General features: G+C 35.5%; 1 protein-coding gene across 1 annotated transcript in view; it reads right to left on the bottom strand.

Moving 5' to 3' along the window:
- Positions 1 to 22,408, bottom strand: part of NAA35 (N(alpha)-acetyltransferase 35, NatC auxiliary subunit) — a 59,758-nt gene that overhangs the window by 32,391 nt on the left and 4,959 nt on the right. Inside the window, exons 3-6 of the mRNA XM_004677520.2 lie at positions 15,397 to 15,430; positions 10,790 to 10,904; positions 9,894 to 9,968; positions 7,496 to 7,663 (exon numbers count right to left, since the gene is read on the bottom strand). Of these exons, the coding sequence (XP_004677577.1) occupies positions 7,496 to 7,663; positions 9,894 to 9,968; positions 10,790 to 10,904; positions 15,397 to 15,430 (392 nt within the window). The remainder of the gene's footprint in view (positions 1 to 7,495; positions 7,664 to 9,893; positions 9,969 to 10,789; positions 10,905 to 15,396; positions 15,431 to 22,408) is intronic.

The following is a 22,408-nucleotide window of genomic DNA, read 5'->3' on the forward strand; positions in this document are numbered from 1 at the left end:
CCTCTCACCGTCCCTATACCTCTGGCCTGTACCCCAGTTCTGTATGAATAAATAAATAAACCTTTTTAAAAAAATTAAGTAGACCAAAACTGTGAAGGAAAAGAAATGTGTAAGCCCATATCTATGATTTATTAGGTTGCCAGGAGTCATCAAAGGAAAAACATTTATCTGAGAAAATATCATATGCCTGTATAATAAATACAAGTCTTTGTAACAATGAAATTTGAGTCACTGAGCATTGATGTAGAGGAGCAAAATATACTGCAATTAAGATAACTCATGAAACTTTGTATCCTTAAGGAGAAAAAAATAAAAGCAAAACCAGGAGACAAGATACTGCATATTTTCTAATAGTTCAAGCAGGAACTGGTGATGATTTGGATTCAGATTATAAATGAAGTGATGAAAAACTGTTGAAATCAGGATATATTTAAAAGCGATGTCAACATGATATACCTATGAACTAAATACTGCATATAAAATAAAATTGTATAAAGACACTAAGTTTTCATCCTAAACAACTATGTATGGTGACAGATGTTACGTAATCTTAATGAGATAATATTTTGCAATGTTTGCAAATATCAAGTCATTATGGTATGCAGTTAAAATTAAGATGATGTATGCCCTCCCTGGTAACCCAGCAGGTTATTAAAGCACAGCACTAAAAAGCTAAAGCTACTGCAGCATGAGTTTGATCTCTAGTCCCAGAGGTGATCCACATGGTGCAGCAGACCTCTCCTGACCTACCCACTGCTCCCCTCAGCAGTGTACTTTGTCCGTAGGCCTGTTCTGCTCCCCACTCTGTTTCTGGTTAATCTTCTCACTTCCCCTGCACCTTTGGCCTATACCCCAGTTCTATATGCATAAACAAACAAATCTTTAAAAAAAATTAAGGGGATATATGTAAATTATATCTCAAATTAAAAACTAGAACAATTTAAATGTCCATTAGAAATGACTTATAAAAAAAAAAGAAATGACTTATAATTTACTATATACATAAAAGAATCCTAGAATAATACCACGACTACTACTACTACTAGTACTACTACTACTACTAGCTAGCATTAATTTTTTAAAAAAAATTTACTTATGCATACTGAACTGGGGTACAGGCCAGAGGTACAGGGACAGTGAGGAGATTCACCAGAATCAAAATGGGGAGCAGAACAGGCAGATCTACTAAGTACACTGTTGAGGGGAGCAAGGGGCAAGAAAGGAGAGGTATGTTGTGCCATGTGGGTCACCTCCGGGTTGGGGATCAAACTCACACTGATGTGGCCACAGTTTGGCTTAGCTTTGTGGTGCAGCACTCCAACCTGCTACACTACCAGGAAGGGCCCAATAGCTAACATTATTAATTGCTAGAACTCCATGCCAGGTACTGTTCTAAATATTTTACTTGTATTAACTTTGTTAACTGTCATAATAATAATCTGAAATAGATACTATAAATTACATTTTAAAAATTAAGAAAGTTTAATTTCCCCCAAATCACTGAGCTAGTGATGTCAAAATACAAACCTAGGTCTTACACTCTAACTTGAAAAAAATTCTGATTTAAAAATTGAAAATAGGCTTCCCTGGTGGTGGAACATGTTAAAATGCAGCACTATGAAGCTGTCTGCAGTCACTGCAGCACAAGTTCGATCCCCAGCCAGAGAGGTGATCCACATGGTGTGGCAGATCTCTCCTGTCTCTCCCGCTGCTCCCCTCAGCATTGTATTTCAGTCAATCTGACTGTTCTGCTCCTCACTCTGTTTCTGGTGAATCACCCCTTCACACCTTTGGCTTGTCCCCCAGTTCTTATATGCATAAGTAAATAAATCTTTAAAAAAATAAATAAAAATAAAAGTGAAAACAAGTCCCACATTCCCTTCACTCACATTCTCTATCACTGTCTTTCATGCAACAGTACATGTCAAAGCTATTTTGTATATGTTGCTCAGAATGGTTTTGCCTTGTTTTTATAAAATCAAATCCAGCTTGTCACATAAAAATGATTTTGTTTTTAAAGCACTGTGCATGGAAGAACATGCCAAACTGTTCTATTACTGGTGATGTTAACAAGAGCTAATTGGTTAAGATGGTATAAACTTATCTTTTCTCCCTTTATAACGAGTAAGTTATCATTAAGGTAGATACACTGATGTTAGGTAAAAAGCTTAGAGTATCATGCTTTGATAATAAATATTACCTGAAATAATTATTTAAAACCTGTGCTCTTTTATTTTCTTTGACAGTTTATTCATATTGCCACTGTAGTTACTACAGTTTTGCAGAAAATCTTACTCTAGCAAGTACTGCTTTCAGATCACTTATAACAAAGTTAATTAAGATTGCTCTAGCACTAATTACTAATGCTTACAGATCCTTTTTCTTTTTTTAAATTTACTTATGCATAGAAGAACTGGGGTATAGGCCAGAGGTGGGGGGATTCATCAGAGACAGAGTGGGGAGCAGAACATGCAGATGATTGAAATACACTGCTGATGTGAGTAGTGGGAGGGTAGGAGAGGTCTGCCATGCCATGTGGGTCACCTTGCTGGCTGGAGATTGAACTTGTGCGGCAGTGGCTGCTGACAGCCTCAGAACACTGGGCCTCAACCCACTGCACCATCAGGAAGGGCCCTGTTTACAGATTCTTACACATGAAGGTCTTCTCTCATTCATTCTCTCAGTTTTCCCTTACTTTCCATCTCCTTTCAAAAAAAATATTTATTTATTTATACATTTTTTACACCATTCTTGTGTAGTCCCCAAGAATTCCCACCAATTCACCTGTGCATCATCACCATAGTCCTTTGTGTTCTTTCCACTCTCATTTTGATCCCTCAACCTCCCCTTCCCTGCAGGATATCTGATTTATAGTTATCTGTTTATTTTTGTAAAACCTATACTCTTAACACAATGCTATGCAGTCAATAAAAACAAGGAAGATATACCTATATGAACTGGTAAAACAAATCTATTTTCTATTCTACATAAGAAAAAGCAAGTTGCCAATACTGGGTTGTTGGAAGTCATGATGCATCAAAGAAAAAATACATCATTACTTTTACAACAACCTAATAGTTTATATATTGATAATTTTACCATATCAAAAAAATAGTGTGTACAATGGAATACCATCAGCAACTAAAAAGGATAAACTTATGCTATTTGCAGTAACATAGATGGAGTCAAAAGGGATTATACTAAGTGAAATAAGTCAGAAGAAAAAAGATAAATAGTAGATGGTTTCTCTTACACGTGGAATAGAGGGTCATGAAAAAGACAAAACTTGCAGCTGATCATAGATCTGAGACATACAGTAGAGGAGAGGGAGAAAAGAGGAGTTAAAACAAAGGAAGGCAGAGTACAAGGGACTATAATGACAGATCATGAGTGCTATGATGATGGGAGAGTTATGGGGACTACACCTAAGGTGAGATCAAATACTGCTCAAAAATTAACATAAGTAAAAATTTAGAAAATGAAAATGTATAAATTATAGAAAATTTAGATAGAAACACACCAAGTGGGTAAAAGCATTTCTTTTTACTAGGAACTTATTTAGTTTTGTATAAACATATTTCTGTGTTCAGTTATAAGTAAGAAAAATCCAACTCAGGACTTAAGTGATGCATATCAAATCATGACTAGAAGTCAACATTCTTTCAGCTCCACCGCTCTTGGTTCTTAAGATTTTCACCTCTGTCACTTCATGTTCACAAAAAAGCAGTACCTCCAAACACCTCCAAACTCATCAATGTACAAAGGAAGTGAAAAACATGTGTTTGAGTACTACATTCAAACTGATACAGTACATTATTAAGAATAAAGGAGAATGTTATTAAATATTACCAGCATGTACAGACAACAAATGTAATAAAGTCCTGAAGAAGGGCAAGAAAAGACCAAAATGGGCAAGCAAGAGAATGAGGTACAAGTTCAAAGCCAAAAAAGACTGTACTAAAAGGTCAAGAGAGAAAAGGCCTAAGAGTGGGAAAGCGCATTCTGTGCAGAAGTGTGGGATAATGAAAGAGTAACATATTCAAAACCAGCTGAATAATAAAATGCCTGGGGAGAAGACAAGCAATGCACAATGAGACAGCATTTTCTATTAGTTTTTCCTCTAGTCGTCCATTTGTTTATGACTTCACCTATTTTTTAATGTCCTTTACCCAGAAAGTACACAGAATTTCGATAATCACTTCTATTATGAAAATAACTTTTTAGTTAAAAAATACTGGCATATAATAAAAATTCCCAGAATCCAAACAGATACCCTGACTCAATATTCCAGCCCTTCTTGTATATGAAGATTTAACTACCCACTTCCCCCTTTTAAAAAAAGAAAATGGCAGCAAGTCATACATGCTTTTCTACTTATTTTTGAAATCTAATCTTATGTATACACATAAACATACCACCTTCTTTGTAAAGGTGGCACAATACTCAACATGAATATATTATTTAATGATAGATACTGAAGTAGTAGATTTTAGCTACTAGAAATATTGCAATAAATGTCTTTATGCATAGGTCTATATGCACAAAAACAAAGATAGGATAAATTCTTAAAAATAAAACTACTGAGACAAGATGTACATTTTAAATTATGATTAAATATTATCAAAGTGCTCTTTCAAAAAGTTGCATAAATTTACATGTTAATCAAAATGGTTAAGTCTTGCTTATGGTAGAATTCTGGATGTCTAAAATAAATGTGGAAGAAGTGCTAAAATTAACTCAAGTATCACCAGTGGGTGCTAAATCTATGGGGAGAAATGTCAACAGGCAGGGTATTTACAGGTTTCACTTTAGCTTTCTTACTGAAGTAATCTGATTACTGATTACTATATGGTCATCAAAAAACACAGTAGTCAAATCTTGATGGAGTGATGCAATAATACCACAGTTAAGGAGCAGAAACACAATGTATATCTCCGAAGCAATAAGGACAAACTATCACTTATGCCATTTTCCAATCCAGACTGCAGAAATCTAAATCTGATTATGAAAAAACAACACCCCCTATTTAAAAAGGGAACAAAGGAGAAGGCTGTATTCTTCAGATATATTAGTTTCATTAGAGACAAAAAAAAAAAAAAAAAGACTAAAGAACTGCTCTAGACGAAAGAATACTAAAAAGGCATACAAACTAAATGCAGGAAATAATGCAAGACTAGCTCCTATATGGGGAGAAAATGCTAATGACATTAGTAGGTCAAATGAGAAAAATGGAAAATGGATAGAAGACTGGGAACATAGATTTAATGGAATTGCCATGGATGGACTGAGTGTGTGGCTTTTTCTGAGCAGATGCATACACAGATTTTTTACAGAAGATTAAAATGTATGCCAGTTTATGGGGGGAAAAGTACATACAACACAAAAAAGTAAAAACACAAATGGGCCAGTAGTCACAGTAGCTAAACCTTGGTAAGGAATATATAGTTTTTTTGTGATGTTACTATAGTTGCTGTTAATTTAAAAATATTTCCAAATAAGATTTTTTTCAAAAGATTGAAAAGAAGTAAATATTATAAACAAGCACACACACAGCATGTGAGGGCCTACTCTTCCACTCTCATCAAATGCCTTATTATGAAAAAATGTTACCCTTTGCCAATAACAGGTAAGAGTACACTAGCTTAGTTCTGATTTGCATTTAAGTGACATTATACAGCTAATGTTTCTAAAGGTCATTTTATTTCTTGTATGCTATCTTCTGATTTTTAATAATGTTTTCACACTCCAAATATTTCCTTTATATGTACAATTTATTATTTTTTTTCAATATTTATTTATTTATTTGTACAGAACTGGGGTACAGGCCAGAGATGTGGAGGGTGAGAGGATTCACCAGAGACAGAGTGGGGAGCAGAACAGGCAGATCGACGAAGCACACTGCTGAGGGGAGCAGCGGGTGGGTCAGGAGAGGTCTGCCACACCATGTGGTCACCTCCAGGGCAGGCGGGAATCGAACTCATGCGGAAGTGGCTTTAGCTTCTCAGTGCAGTGCTTTAACCCGCTGCGCCACCAGGGAGGGCCCTATATGTACAATTTATTTTAATGTTGGCATAGACTAAATATTTGTACAGAGCTCCCATCATCCATCCAATTCATGTGTAAATTCCTAACACCCAATGTGATAGGATTTGGAGGTTATTAGATCAAGATGTAGGAGAATCCTCAAGACAAAAGTATTCAAGAATAGAAATTCCATATTATCTCAATAAAAAGACCCCCCCAACACAATAAAGTAGAGGAGACTCCAAAGAGCCTCCCTCCACCCTGCCATTTGAGACTGAAGTATGAAGATGAAACAGAAACAGGCCTTAACCAGGCACTGAATCTGCCATGCTCTTGATCTTGAACTTTTTAAGTTTCCAAACTGTGAGAAATAAAGTTGCTTATGTCACCTTTTTATGGCATTCTAACATCTCAAATAGACTAAGGTTGATGTAAAATGATAATTTTCAAGGCTGTTAATCAACTACTCCAGAACTACTTATTAAAAAGAATCCTTTCTTTGTCTCCCGATCTCTGATACTCCTTTTTGTGCACTGTGAAAGAAAGTATTTAAAACAATATTTATTTCTCTTCTCTTATTAACTCAAATTATTTAAGCAATTTCAAATAAGTAGGATTTTCTATGATACCTACACATCAATTCAAATATGTAGCTAAATGAGGGTATAAACAGTCAAAATAGTACTTCATAAATAACTCACAGGCCACATATTCAAATGTCGATGATATCATGTTTACACTTAATCATTATGTCTTACAAAATATACAATGATCACTGTTGGGACCTAACGTACTTATTTTGAATTAACTACAGCATAAAAAAGAAGTTTATCATTAAAGAAAAAAGAATTATTTCAACTGTTATCATTTTTCCCCTTAAAAATATCATTTGAAATCTTTTTTTATTATTATTTTTTAAACATAGAAGGACAAGTTTATCAGGAAGAGGAGAAAGAAAAAGAGAGGCACCTGCATAGTCAGAGACAGGTAATAGAGTTGCCATTATCTTATTTTTTATAAGGAAATAAAAAAGTATGTTTAAAACTCACAAAACTTCCAAACTGTGGAACTTACTTCCTCAGAGTGAGGTATTTAAAACACTGGAGGAAAATGCTCATATTCTAAAACATATGTTATAACTTTGTTTTTCGTAGCACCCTCTTATTCAAAGACTGGAAATATAGCATTTCTGTTATAATTTCTAAAAGAACATAAGGGGCAAGTCTGATACTTTGCGAATCACAATATCCCGGGCAGAAGGGCTACTGAATAGTACAGACAGAAAGTACATATTCAAGATGAAAATTCTTTCTGGGAGAAAACTGGACTGCTTTAAGATTTGCAGACTGCAACACATCATTTTTTAAAAACTATGCACACACACACACAAATATGTATCATATAACCATTTAAATACATTATAGTAAGTTGCTCAATGAACTTCAGGAACTCTTAAATTACAAAATCTTACCTCTTCAAAAACAGCAGCTTTATTAACTTTTTCCCTTGCAATGTCACAAATTTTCAAAATTCCCAGAGCAAAAGCTTTCATGGCAGGATCTTCTATAAAGTCTGGATTATGAATGTAAAGGCACGTAAATACTGTCTGTGCCAAGGAATGGCCTTCTAACCATGTTATCTATAAAGAAATAAAAGAATGTGTCTGATTAAAATGATACACAGAGGGCCCTCTCTGGTGGCACAGTGGGTTAAAGCACAGCACTGAGAAGCTAAAGCCATTTCAGCATGAGTTCAATCCCTGACCCGGAGATGAACCACACAGCACGGCAGACCTCTCCTGACCCGTCCACTGCTCCCCTCAGCAGTGTACTTCATCAGTTAGCCTGTTCCGCTTCCCACTATGTCACTGATGAATCCTCTCACTGCCCCTGCACCTCTGGCCTATACCCCAGCTCTGTATGAATAAATAAAATCTTTAAAAAAATAAAAGATACATAGAATCTGCACTGGTCCAGCAGTCAAAAATAAGAGTGCCACAGATGTAAATGATGTAAGATTAATCAAAAGATAAAAAGATGATTAAAGAAATGGACAGGAAAGACAAAAGAGTCAGAATTCACTTTTGCTGACTAGTCTTTCAAGAAATCGTTACCATAAATTTGATTAACTGAAAGACCTAGATATGGACAGCATATCTAGGCAGGGGTGGGGGGGTGTAGAGGTGAGAGGAATCACCAGAGACAGAGTTGGGGGCAGAACAGGCGTAACTACTGAAATACACTGCTGAGGGGAGCAGTGGGCAGGACAGGGGAGGTGTCATACCATATGGGCCACTTCCTTGGCCAGGGATCAAACTCATGCTGCAGTGGCTGTGGATACCTTCATAGTGCTGTACCTCAACCTGTTGTGCCACAAGGGAGGGCACAGCATTCTTATATATAATTTAGTTTCTATTCATTTGGATGTTACCAAAATTAAAGTATTTCCTTACATTGTATCCAAAAGCAATCAACCTCACAACACGGTCAATAAAATTTCATAAATTAGGAAATTAACGATTTTAGAACTAATCAGGTCTTTAACTTGTTATTCAATTCTTTTCTCAACCTCACAACTAATTACCAACCAATCAAGACCATCATAACTCATCTAGATTATTTCAAAAAACTTTACAATGGTTTTCCTGCCTCCTATCTCTAATCTAGTTTAATACCCTACCAGAGGCATCTTTCCAAAATACAAAAAAGTATCATTCAACACTATTTTATTCAGTGATGAACATGTGTAGAAGTTGGGAATACCAACAGCAGTTAAAAACCCAAGCAACTATTATTTCCAAGTACTATACTAGGTATTTTCATGTATCTTACCTCATTTTTTCCCCTAAAACTCAGAAAGGTGGCATTTTTCTCCATTTACATATAAAGCAGAAGCATCAGAAAAGTGTAAATCATTTGTGAAAGTATAGCTATATTGTGCATTAAGTTGAAGAATTCTGTAATAGAGCAAAACATATGCTACCCATTTCATGAGAAATATGCACAAAATTTGCTTAATTAAAATAGCATATTTTATAATAACAGTATCAAGACTTTTCAGACTGAAACACTTAGATACAATCCCAAAAGTCTCCTGATTCTTCAACTTGGGCAAAAATTTCTTCTGTTTGTCCTATTCCACTAGGACTAAAAACTGTTAAGGGGTGATAAAGATACCTTTGAGAGACAGCTTTGGAGGTAAAAGGATCAGCATTGGGATTCTGGCAATGCCCCTTCCTAGCAAATTAAATAAAATAACATATCTAACAGAGATGATGCAAGACCTATATATATGTATATATATAGATGAACTAAGAGAAATACATCACATACACTGGCAATCACTCCAAATGAGTAAATTTTATGTATTTAAGATGATGGTCCATCATTAAATTTAAAAAGCAAGTCAGAAAGGAATAAAACAAAACAGAAAAAGATGGCAGTACAAATGATAATTAAGCAATACTGCTAGGCAACATAGCTTAACCAGAATATATAAACCACCAGAAAATTGTCTTCATAGATTATGGTCAATTTGCTATAAGTTAATCTATTTTAGGGGGAGAAATTTTCCCAGAGCAAATCCAGAGTTCTCTGTTTAAATTTCATGCTTACTTTAATGGAAACCTTGTTTCCCTAGATACCTTGAAAACAAAAAAAGGTACTCTGGGTAATGGCTATATATTATCTTCCATGGAAAGAAAATCTCTCTTTCACCCAAAAAATCACCCAGAGCAATAAAATGATAAAAAGCTGATTCCTGTATCATAGCTTTAATCTACTAATCTTATCCACCACTTAATCTGCTACTAGACAAAGCATTACAAATACTTTGGATTTAATGCTAGTTATGTTATTTTTAGCTCTTACCAAACAGCAAAAACATGTATCCATTATCCCTATCAATTCAGGCAAGGCGAGATCTTTAATTTTAATGGTGCCATCCTAAAAAGGAGGGGAAATAGGACATCTCAGCAGAAGTTTCTTGAAATTTTTTAAAAAGTTTATGGCTATACTTACATAGTAACTATTTAAACATAGTAATTCTAAGAAAAATATGTGATCATCAATTAAGATTCCCAATTACTGTATATTCTTAAAAATAAATACATATTAAAGATCTTCAATAAAAGCAAATCCTCTCTAAATTAAAGCAGAATAAATGTATAATTTATTATAAATTTATAATTTCTTTATAAAGAAATTCAGTATTTGAAAGCACAGTTCAAATTAGTTTTAAGTATAAATCATTTAATGAATCAAATATTTACAAAGAAAAAATACTAAAAAACTACCCTCTTAAATTGGTTACCCATACAAAAAAAAATTTACTTACAGTATTCAGGTACTTAGTCTTTCTACATGAAACATGCAAAATTAAACTATGTCAACTACGAATTCCTAAATCAACCTGCATTATTAATACTACCACAAGTATTTTATGTAATATACCAACACACAGAATTTAATCCCTAAATCAATTATTCTGGTATTTGTATACTCAAATGCTTAAAAAAAAATCAATTTAAAGTACATATACACATGCAAACAATTTTAGAGAAAATTTTTATTCAAGAATTTAAATAATGAATTTCCAGATTTCTAAGAAAAAGATACATAAGTAAAGGTTGTAACTAATTGTTATAATCATTAAAATTACACTTTAAAGTACTAAGCTTGATTTCCATTATTAACCGGAATGTTTTAACATACACAATAACAACCAAGAGGAGAAAACAAACAAAAAAAAATGTAATGATGAATACCTTGATAGCTTGTTCAAAATTGAGAACTTTTCGATTAACCTGGTTTCCAATCATGCCAGCATCCATCTTGGGATCCATCATTTCAATGGCAGACATGGCTTCAAAAAGACCAAATCTGCAAATATAAAAAATGATCCCCCATATTGTTTTTAAACTTGTAAACATACCCAGTTTTCTATGTTATATAAATTATAAATATATTCTCTGTATTTAGTCTTACCAACTTGTTAAAACTTCTTTCAATTAAATAATCTTCCTTATGCCCTTCATGGTGGCGCAGCGGGCTAAAGCAGAGCACTGCAAGCAAGCCACAGCCACTAAGCATGCGTTCGATCCCAACCCTGGAGGTGATCAAAAGGCGCAGCTGACCTTTCCTGTCCCGCCTACTGCTCCCCTCAGCAGTGCACTCCACTGATCTGTCTATTTTGTTTTCTTCAAAAAGGTTACATATTTGAAGTTTTGGGGAAAAAGTGATTAACTTATCTATAATGAATTTCATTTTACTGTCTTTAAATAATTTCCTCTAACATTTAGAAAGTTTGTTTGAAATAATCATTAGCAAATGTGTAAGTAACTTGCAGATTTATAACTTTATATATCTTGAAAGACCAATAATCTGGTATGTTACAGTTTGTATAATTGCCAAAACTTTGGTCTGGTATTTGTAGCTTATGAGCCATAAAAAGATAGCTATGAGAAGGACTGTGGAGTGATAAGGATATTATTATATTAGCTAAGCCTCAAAAAATGGGAGTGGAAAAAAAGGTATAAAAAAAAAAAGTATGACCAGTGAGCTACTGACGTCATATTTTGCTTAGTGTGAGTCATCTGATTACCAGGAAAATATACTCATCCACCTTAGTTACACTAAAACAGGTCTCTCAGAAAAGTAGCAGCTTAGTAAAACATCCAAAAAGCTCTAAGATTCTCTTTTCCATTTCACTCTTCAAATCTTTTAAAGCTTCAATTTAAGATATGAGTGTGATGATTATGATGAAGAGAACTCTTATCTGTAAATTTGACACAATAATGCTAATCAAAACCCAGAATTTTAAAAAGAGACTATCAATGGTAAGAGAATTTTTCTCAATAAGGCTATAATAATTAAAAAGTATCTAGTATATACAAATCGCTGGAAAACAGCTCAAACCTATGTTTCTGTAGGAATTATATATGATAGCATTGGAGTTTTAAATTAGTGGAACATTCAACACTATTGAGACAAATGACTAAGCACTTTGAAAAAGTGAAAATTTGATGGATACAATTTGACCCTAGCAGATTGAAACTCTAAATCTGGAGGAAATATTTTTCCATATATTTCAAAGAGTTACTATCTAGAAAATATAACTAACTAGTAGAAACAAGTCAGTCAAAAAAAAAAAGGAAAGAAAAATAAAGAAAAATTTAGTGTACCATCACACACTATCTGGAGTTTAAATTAATATAGACAGGAAAATTTATTTAAATTCCTTAAAATACAGTCATTTGATTTCTAGCCATATATGCTAAAAAGTAAATGCACATGTACCGATACAAATAGGTTTATATAAATCTGATGTTTTTGCTTTTAACTTATTACCAAAAAAGTTTGAAATCTAAATATCCATCAATAAGGATACCACAGACTAAATTATGGTACAGCCATTTTTTACAACACAAAGATACCATTAGAATTAAGGTAGAGGCCCTCCCTGGTGGCGCAGCAGGTTAAAGCACAGCAATGAGAAGATAAAGCCACTTCCGCGTGAGTTTGATCCCCACCTGTGGAGAGGGGTGTGTGTGTGTGTGTGTGACCACATGGCTTGGCAGACCTCTCCTGCGGAGAGGTGTGTGTGTGTGTGTGTGCGCGCGCGCGCGCGCTGCGGAGGTGTGTGTGTGCGTGTGTGTGTGTGTGTGAGTGAGAGAGAGACAGAGAGAGAGAGAGAGAGTGAGAGAGAGAGAGAGAGACCACATGGCTTGGCAGACCTCTCCTGACCCACCCACTGCTCCCCTCAGCAGTGTACTTCATCGATCTTCTGTTCTTCATCGATCTACTCTGTCTCTGGTGAATCCTCTCACTGCCCCTGCAACTCTGGCCTGTACCCCAGTTCTGTATGAATAAATAAATCTTTAAAAAAAATTAAGGTAGAGCTATCATATATTAATAAGGGAGAGGCATTTACAATGTAATAATACTAAACATTTGCATTTATAATTAGCTATTTTTACAACTTGAAACTAAAATAAAATAGTAAACATAAAATTAAGAAATTAACAAAAATAAAAATTGGCTCTATGAAAGAACAAAATTGGTAAATCTCTGGAGAACTGACAAAGATACAAAAAATACAATCAGCTATTTTTATAGATCCAAAAGGACATACAAAAATCAGTGATTACTGCTAGGAAAAATATATGGAAGAGATGGTGTCATGGGATATTTAAATTTGTTAAAAAACAAAGTATCCAGGTTATCAGCTACATGACAACTGAAAAGAAATTTTTAATCACACAGTTAAAACTCTGAGGCAATGTTATTTACCTAATTACTAAAATTGATAAGCTATAACTACAGTAAATTTGTTATTTCATTTATTCAAACAATACTTATGAGTACCTACTAAGTACTGTATTATGCGATGGAGTAGAAGAGTGAGAGAAACAAATTTGCCTGTTACATAGAGTTTACATTTTAGTAGAAGGAAACTGACAGTGAGCAGTAAAGAAAATTTTCTTTAAAATGAGTAAATGATATAGTATGTTAGAAGACATTATGGAGAATACAAAAGGCAACTAAAGAAGATAGATGGTCAAGACTGGCAGCTGGCAATCATGTTCCCTGGGCTCAAAGCCCAAAACCTTGGGGAAATGAAGATGCCAGCCAAAAGCAACATTCTTTTCTGCATTAGCATGTGGTCTGATTTTCGTTCATATCCATATGATTGCTTATAGCATCAAAATGCTATCCCATCAACATCAACTATACCTACAGTTGTTCTCAAATCGTGGTCTCACTATCAGCTGCATCAAGCTCACCTGGGAACTTGTCAGAACTACTGTGATCCCATACCAACTAAATAAGTTTTGCTGTCTAGCAATTTGTTTTAAAAAGTTCATCAGTGGATTCTTATGCACATTAGTAGGTTTTTTTTTTTTTTAAAGACTTCTTTATTTATGCATACAGAACTAGGTTCAGGCCAGAAGGGCAGGGGTGGTGAGAGGATTCACCAGAGACAGAGTGGAGAGCAGAACAGGCAGACAGATCTACAAAGTATACTGCTGAGGGGAGCAGTGGTGAGACAGGAGAGGTCTGCTGAGCCATGTGGGTATTCACCTCCCTCGCCAGGGATCAAATTGGCACCAAAGCTGCTATGGTCAGCTGAGATAGCACAGTGCTGAGCTTTAACCCACTATATCAACAGGGAGGGCCCAACATTAGCGTTTTTAAAGAACTAAACTTCAGGGTCTACCTCCCCTACCCTCTTCACATTCTTAACCCTAAAATTTAAGCCTGGCTATTGCAGTTTAGAAACTGAGGCTATCTATAGGAATACAATCACTTCCATTTATTTTACCTTTAAAAAAATTATTTATGCATACAGAACTGGGGTACAGGCCAGAGGTGTAGGGGCGGTGAGAGGATTCACTAGAGAAAGAGCATGGAGCAGAACAGGTAGATTAAGTGAAATACACTGCTGAGGGGAGCAGCAGGCGGGTTAGGAGAGGTTTGCCACATCATGTAGGTCACCTCTGGGGCTGAGGATCGAGCTAGTACTAAAGTGGCTTTAGTTTCATAGTGCTGTGCTTTAACCCACTGCACCACATTTATTTTACCTTTACAAGGTAAGGGAGAGCGCATTTATTTTACCTTTACAAGGATTTTCAAACCACTTTCATCCAAGCATTTAGTCCTTATCCTCTGGTCACCAATCACATATGAAATACAACCTATACCTTTTCTTCAAAAAATTCTACCTCCACCTGTAGTGGAAGCAAGCAGAATGGGCAAAGGAGAGTTCTTGGAGCCCTCAGGGGCTTTTGATGATCTTTCTATACCATTTGTAGTGAGGCAGCCAAGTGAGGGCAATATTTACTCTCTCTGGGCTCTCCGATGGTCTCTTGTGATCTCTTCTTGTAGCTATTTTCTGATGCCCTTGCTGCACACTCTTCTGCCATTCCCTGCCCTCTGTGATACTGCCCTCACACACAAAACCTCCAGCCTCAGGTGTGCCCACTTAGGCATGCCCACATCATTCTCCAGGTGTCCACCATCAGGCATGTGTGGACATGCACTCAAGAGTCTCTTACATTCAAGGCTGTAGGGGATAGCCACCAGGGCTAATGGTGCAAAAGCGAGAGCAATCTTTATTACCCTATATTACCCTCAAGGAATGAACCACAAGCCACAGTTTCACCAGGGACAACCATTTCATATAACTAAGGTCAGCTGCCCCCAAATAGCTCACCAAGGTTAAAAACATTTATGATTAGCTTTATTTTTACTTTAAATTCTTTGAAATATAAAACTGCTCAGACTTCAAGGAATAATACTGTACACACACACACACAAAAACAGGTGGAAATATGTATCATGTTATTTCAAAGGATACAAATAAAATACTTACAACTTATCATGAAGCAGTTCTCCCAACTTTAATTCTAAGATAGAAAGAGAAAAATTCTTTCAGTATTAAACTTATCTTAATTCTAAGATAACTAAAACAAAACATAATCTGCTTGCATTATTTTAAAATTTATTTTCTAGAAAGGATTTAATTATTTCTACTTAATTACTAACATGTCTTCAACACAGTGAATGAACATTTAAATATAAGTAGAAGTATATTTTTCAGAATAAGCATGTATCCATCATAGACTACCATGTCCAATCAAAATTACCAACTTCACTTTAAAAATCATGGTGATGGCATGTAGGTGATTTGATGATGGGAAGCCCATGGGGATTACAACTGAGATGGAAAAAGGCACAAAATGATGTAAAAATAAACAATGATTAAAAAAAAATTCAATAGTAAATTTCCTTTAGGTAAACTTTTTCAAGGAACTGGGTGCATTTTCTCAAGTTCTAAAAATACTTGATATTATAATTTAATCCTTTTGTTTCAGGAATAGTATCTAGACGATATTTTAAAATTAAATCTTATTTAAATATTGTATATTTCAATAAAGAGCTAAATCAAAATAATAATTTTGGCAGTATATTATCAACAACCGGGGAACTTTTGTCAATGCCAATTGTTAAAGTAGTACCCCTAAGGTAATTTCAATTTGAAGGTAAGGCAGGAACCACAATTGTAATGTAGTAAGTTCTTTAAATAGTTATAGTCAAAACCCCTGGAAGGTGTAAAGAAGTTTTAGAACTTTACTCATCCTCCTAACTAATCATAAGTGAAATAACTTTTTTAACAATTTCATATACCACTAAAGATAAATCAATGAGAACCATGTGTCAAAATACACAAACAAAGCATAGCAGAACACAGAGCAGTTTTCAAAGACTACCTGGCAATCCAGGAGTATGTGATGATAAATTATTTTCATAACAATACTAAAATGTGCTTTGTCTTTTACACTGTGTTGTCGCACTGATTTAGTAAAAGCAATACTGTAAAGAGAAAAACTAATGCTGAGCAAAAGTGCTATAGTGTGGACATAAATTAAGTCAGTGCATCTAAGTATATTCTTTACCTCTATAATATAGACTTAAATAAAGAAAAAATTAAAAAAAGAATTCCCTTATGTTCTTCATGAAGTAGTAAATAATTAATTTGAGGACCATAACCAGAGACCCAGGTGCAAAATTTAAGAAGGCACTCACTCTCAGGCTGTGATTTCTTAAATTCTGTACTTTATGTTAAATTTCAGTCTCTAAGTATGTGTCTTATTAATACTTTGTCAAAATGGAAAAGCGTACAAAAATACTTCAGCTGCACACCAAGTGGAAGAGCACTTGCACAATTATAAAACATTTTTAACTGAAAGGACAAACTAGTTACACAGACTTGAAATATGGTATTTTCTCAAAAATAAATGAGCTCCAAGAAAAACAATGGACAATGCTGCAATGATTTAAAAAAATGTGCTTTTCAATACTACATAATGAAGCAATGTCAATGTTTGGAAGAGCTGCTTAACTCACCAAACCAATGTTTTGTAAATGATAACGCATGTTACAAAAGTAGTCATGAATCAAGACTCATCCAAAGTTCAAGACAGACCAATAGATTTTAATGCAACAGAGCATGAAAAGTCCACTGATACATGCTTCAGATTCCACACTATAACTAATCTTTTAAGAAACTACCACCTGTCTACCGGAACAAAAACAGACACAAAGACCAATGGAATGGATTAGAAAGTCCAGAAATTAACCCACCAACTTATGAACAAGTAATCTTTGACAAAGGAGCAAAGAATTTGTAATGGTACAAAGAAAGTTTGTTCAACAGATAATGCTGGGAAAACTGGACTGCTACATGCAACAAAAATGAAACTAGACTACTGCCTCACACCATGCACAAAACCCAACTCAAAATGGATTAAAGAATTAGACATAAGAGGGCACTCCCTCAAGGCGCAATAAGTAAAAGCGCAACACTATAAAGCTGTCTGAAGCCACTGCAGCATGAGTTTGATACCCCGCCAGGGCGGTGACCCACATGGTGTTGCAGACCTCTCCTAACCTGCCCACAGCTCCCCTCAGCAGTGTATTTCAGTAGACCTGCCTGTTCTGCTCTTCACTCTGTCTCTGGTGAATCCTCTCATTGCCCCTGCACCTCTGGCCTGTACCCCAGTTCTTATGCATAAATAAAATAAAATCCTTTAAAAATAAATAAAAAGATGAAATCTTATCATTTACAAAAACATGGTTGTAATTGGGGGAGATTATGCTGAATGAGATAAGTCAGAGAGAGAAAAACAAATATCAGATGACTTCAATCATATGTGGAATATAAACAAAGCAAAGAAACAGAACATCTGGACCAAAACAAGCCCTAGAGAGATCTGACTATAAAATTAAAGCCATGAGAGGGAGAGGATGGAGAGAAAGGAGCAAGCCAAGGAGGGGCCAGCCCAGTGGAATGTGGTGGAAAAATTATGGGTGCTTTGATGGCATGATGTAACATACATTTGAAGAGGAGTGAACCTGTATTCCCAAATGATATATAATGTTGTAATTTACTGCTATTTATTTATAAAATAAAGAATATAAGAGTATAATGGTGTCCTGAGATGGAAAAAAATTGAAAAAAAATTATCACCTACAATATATTTAGGATAGATAGATATGTGTACCAAATTACTTCACCAAACTTAAAAACACTTCATAGACCTACAAGTCAATCACGGTGGGCCTTGATTTCTTCATCTGTAAAATGTAAGGTTGGACTACAGAATTCTAATATGGTCCCTTAGAATTCTATTAATCAGATCACTCGCTAGTAAAATATAGAGGCAATAAATTTTAAATGGCCATAGAATTGTGATCTTATATAGCATAATAAATGTTAAAAGTTATTTGGGTCTTAGGCAACTGGGCAGTGGATCTTAAAAAAATTAAGTGAAAAGAATAATATTTTTCATGTATCATTAGCAGTCAAAGCAATGACACCATCACACATCATTTCATCACTGGAAAATGTCACTGAATGGTAAATAAGAGAATAAGAGTCACAAAAATATTAACATCTTAGTCTGAAAAGACTAAGCTACTTGTAACCTCCTATGGACTATGCAATTGTCCTGGGAATCCCAGAGACAATGTATCATACCAAACCACTAAATGAAATTAACATAATGATTTGAATATAAAACATTTCTTCTACTTTTAACTTCAGGTCTTAAGTGAGTGTGATAGTATGGAGTTTAAACCACTCTAAAAAAAGGGAAAAATTAAATACAAGGAAAAGTTAAAGATTCAGTTTTTTTAATCCTCACTCCCATACAATGCAATAACGGATGTGTTTGGAAAGAAAACTTAATTTTGTGGGTATCAAGATTTCATGACATCTTATAAAGGACATCTTTTGCCGTAAATATGAACAGTGAATCTAACTTCTAGTTAAGTCTAGGTATGCAGCAAAGCTAAGCACCTGAAGCATATGCTCATTCACCTGAAAAAATATAACCTAACAGGATAGAGAAAAACAATGCAAATACATTTTACTATCTTACAAAAGAAGAAGTCTTTTGTAAACTGGTATAATACATCTTTCCGGATTTTTATATAAAACATAAGTGATGGTTAACTTTCCAGCTAGGCTCCTTATGAAGGTCCCAGTTTATCTATGATACAGTCAAAATCCAATACCATTGTAACAGTGATAGTTGAACAGATCAATTAAAGTTTACTCCTGGGTAAAGGTGGTCAGTGGAACACAGGCAACATCCTTTCATTGCCTCCTAAAACCTCATTAAAACAGCTTGAGGAATTTTTTTTTTTAAGATTTATTTATTTATACATATAGAACTGGGATACAGTCCAGAGGTGCTGTGAGAGGATTCACCAGACACAGAGCTGGGAGCAGAACAGGCAGACTGACAAAGTGCACTGCTGAGGGAACAGCAGATGAGACAAAAGTCACCTCCTGGCCAGGGATCGAATTCAAGCTGAAGTGGCTGCAGCTAACTAGCTTCTTAGTGGTGTGCTTTAACCCGCTGCACCACTAGGGAGGGCCCAACGAATAATTTTTTTAAAGGTATACAATCCAAAGAAGCAGAAAAACTGGTTAACAAATAATACAAAACTGGGGAAACTTGGAAACAAAAAGACAAGAAACTTCCTAGTAAAACCAAGAAAGCTGAAAGTTGAACTCTAAAACCAGCAGCAGAGAAAGTCAAAATGAACCTATTTATTACTTACCTCTGAAAGTAAAGATTAGCAGGGAGTAATACACGGAGGGAGAAGTCAGATTGCCCACAGTCCCTGCCTAAAATCATGATAACCGCTCCTCCCTCACCCTAAACAGATGTTTTTTTTTAAAAAGTGTTAAAACAAAAATCTTCAAGTACAAAAGGTTATTTGAAAGCCAAGGTGTAATACTAGAAAAGGGGGGCATTAAATGAAATACAGCTCTCAGGAAGCCACATGCAAAAAAAAATGAAACTAGACCACTACCTTGCACCATGCACAAAAATCAACTCAAAGTGGATTAAAGACCTAGACATAAGAATGGAAACCATAAAATACCTGGGAGCAAAGATGGTCCAAACACTGCACAACACACACTTCGGTAACATCTTTGAAGATACAGCACCCAACGCAACGATAGTGAAGGAAAGGATAAACAGATGGGACTACATCAAGTTAAAGAGCTTCTGTACAGCAAGAGACATTACAAAAAGCAGACATCCCACTCAATGGGAAAAAATTTTCTCACACAAAACTAGTGAAAAAGGATTGATCACAAAGATATACAAAGAACTGATGAAACTCAATAAAAATAAACAAACCCATAAAAAATGGGCAGAAGAGCTAAAAAGACACTTCTCCAAAGGGGAAATGCAGACGGCCAACAAGCATATAAAAAAAATTTCAACTTGTAATAAGGGAGATGCAAATTAAAACTACAAAGAGTTACCACCTCACCCCAGTGAGAATGGCACATCTTAAAATACAACTAGCAACAACAAATGTTGGCGAGGATGTGGAGATAAAGGAACTCTCCTGTACTACTGGTGGGAATGCAAACTAGTACAACCACTATGGAAAACTGTTTGGAGGTTCCTCAAACTGCTAAACATGGAGCTTCCCTACGACCCAGCAATCCCACTCTTAGGTGTCTACCCAAAAGACACAAAAAAACTGATTCAGAAAGACACCTCTACCCACATTTACCGCTGCTGTATTTACAATTGAAAAGACATGGGAACAACCCAAGTGCCCAAAAGTAGATTACAGGATTAAAAGATGTGGCACATATACACAATGGAATATTACTTAGCAGCAACAACAAAAAACAAACAAACAAACAAAAAACCCACACATGCCTTATGCAGCAACATGGATGGGTAGAGCTGGAAAAGATCATGCTTAGTGAAATAAGCCAGAAAGAAAAGGAAAAATACCAGATGGTCATTCATAACAGGAATATAAAGGACCAGGGGAGAAAATAATAATAATAATAATAATGAACAACTATATACCAGAGACATTTTACGGGGGTGGAATGGGATCAAAAACAGTGGGGGGAGGGAAGTGCACCAGACTATGGTGATGGCACATGGGTGATTTGGTGATGGGAAGCCCATAGGGATTACAACTGAGATGGAAAAATGCACAAAATGATGTAAAAACAAACCATTATTTTATTTAAAAAAAAGAAAAGATGGTCCTCCCTTGTGGCACAGCGGGATACAGCACTGCACTGCGAAGCTTAAACCACTTCCACATGAGTTCCATCCCGGCCTTCCCTGGAGGTGATCCACATGGCATAGCAGACCTCTCCTGACCCGCCTGCTGCTCCCCTCAGCAGTGTACTTCATTGATCTGCCTGTTCTGCTCCCCACTCTGTCTCTGGTGAATCCTCTCACCCTCCGCATCTCTGGCCTGTACCCCAGTTCTGAACGAATAAATAAATCTTTAAAAATAAGACAGACAGACAGCAAGAGAAAAGAAAGGAAAAGAGAAGAAAATCCTAGCTCTCTTTCCCCACCTAAATGTTAAATCACAGTCAAGTTAGCTCTTGAAGCTCAAGGAAGGAGGTTGAACAAATTTTCTTCACAGAGTATGTTCTTTCCAAGACGACAGAGTTAAATAACTGGTATCAAAGGTTCTCCAACAAAAAAGTCAGCTTGATAGTGAGCCCTGTTAAAAAATTCAAAGGTTCCTACTGGCTTTTTGGTATCTCCTCCTCCACCGACATTAGAAAGGCAGCAAAGGATTCTTAGATATCTGAAGCAGCCCACAAGTGAGACAGAAACCAAAGGAAATATGTAAAAGGATAGGTTGGAAGAAAGATACACTGTACACAAACAATAATTCAAGAGGTCCGCCTTCAGAAAGATAAAATAGAGCAAACCTGAAATAAAAAACAGGACAACTAAAAAAAAAGTTACATTTAAGGAAAAATCCTTAGAAATAAAAAAAAAAAAAATTACAGCAGAAAAGAAAAATTTAATAGGAGTTTGTAAGCTATAGTTGAGAATCTTAGTCCATTCAAGCTGCTGAGATAAAAATATCTAAACTAGGTATCTTTACAACTTCTCACAATTTTGGAAGTTGGAAAGTCCAAGATTTAGTAAGATTTAGTATACCAGGTGCCCATGATTTTGCTGGAAATCATACATGATGGGAGGGGATAGGGAGCTTTGTAGGTTCTCTTTTACAGGTGCATTAATTCCATTCATTCCCATACCATTCACAGGAGCTTCACTCTCATGACCAAAGCACTTCCCACAGACCTCACTTCTAATATACTCTGGTTGGGTATTAGCTTTCAAATTCAACTTGATGGGACACAAACATCCAGTCCAAAGCTTAAGGGGAGTTGGGGGTGGAGGTGGGGAAGAGAGATGAAAATAAGCAAGAAAAGTCAAGGAAAAAAACCAGAGGTCAGTCTAGTAGGTTCAACATCCAAAAAAGCAACTCAGGCACACCCTAAAGAGAATGACAAA

This window comes from Condylura cristata, unplaced genomic scaffold (genome assembly GCF_000260355.1).
Source record: "Condylura cristata isolate star-nosed mole 26May11 unplaced genomic scaffold, ConCri1.0 scaffold00006, whole genome shotgun sequence".
NCBI lineage: Eukaryota > Metazoa > Chordata > Mammalia > Eulipotyphla > Talpidae > Condylura > Condylura cristata.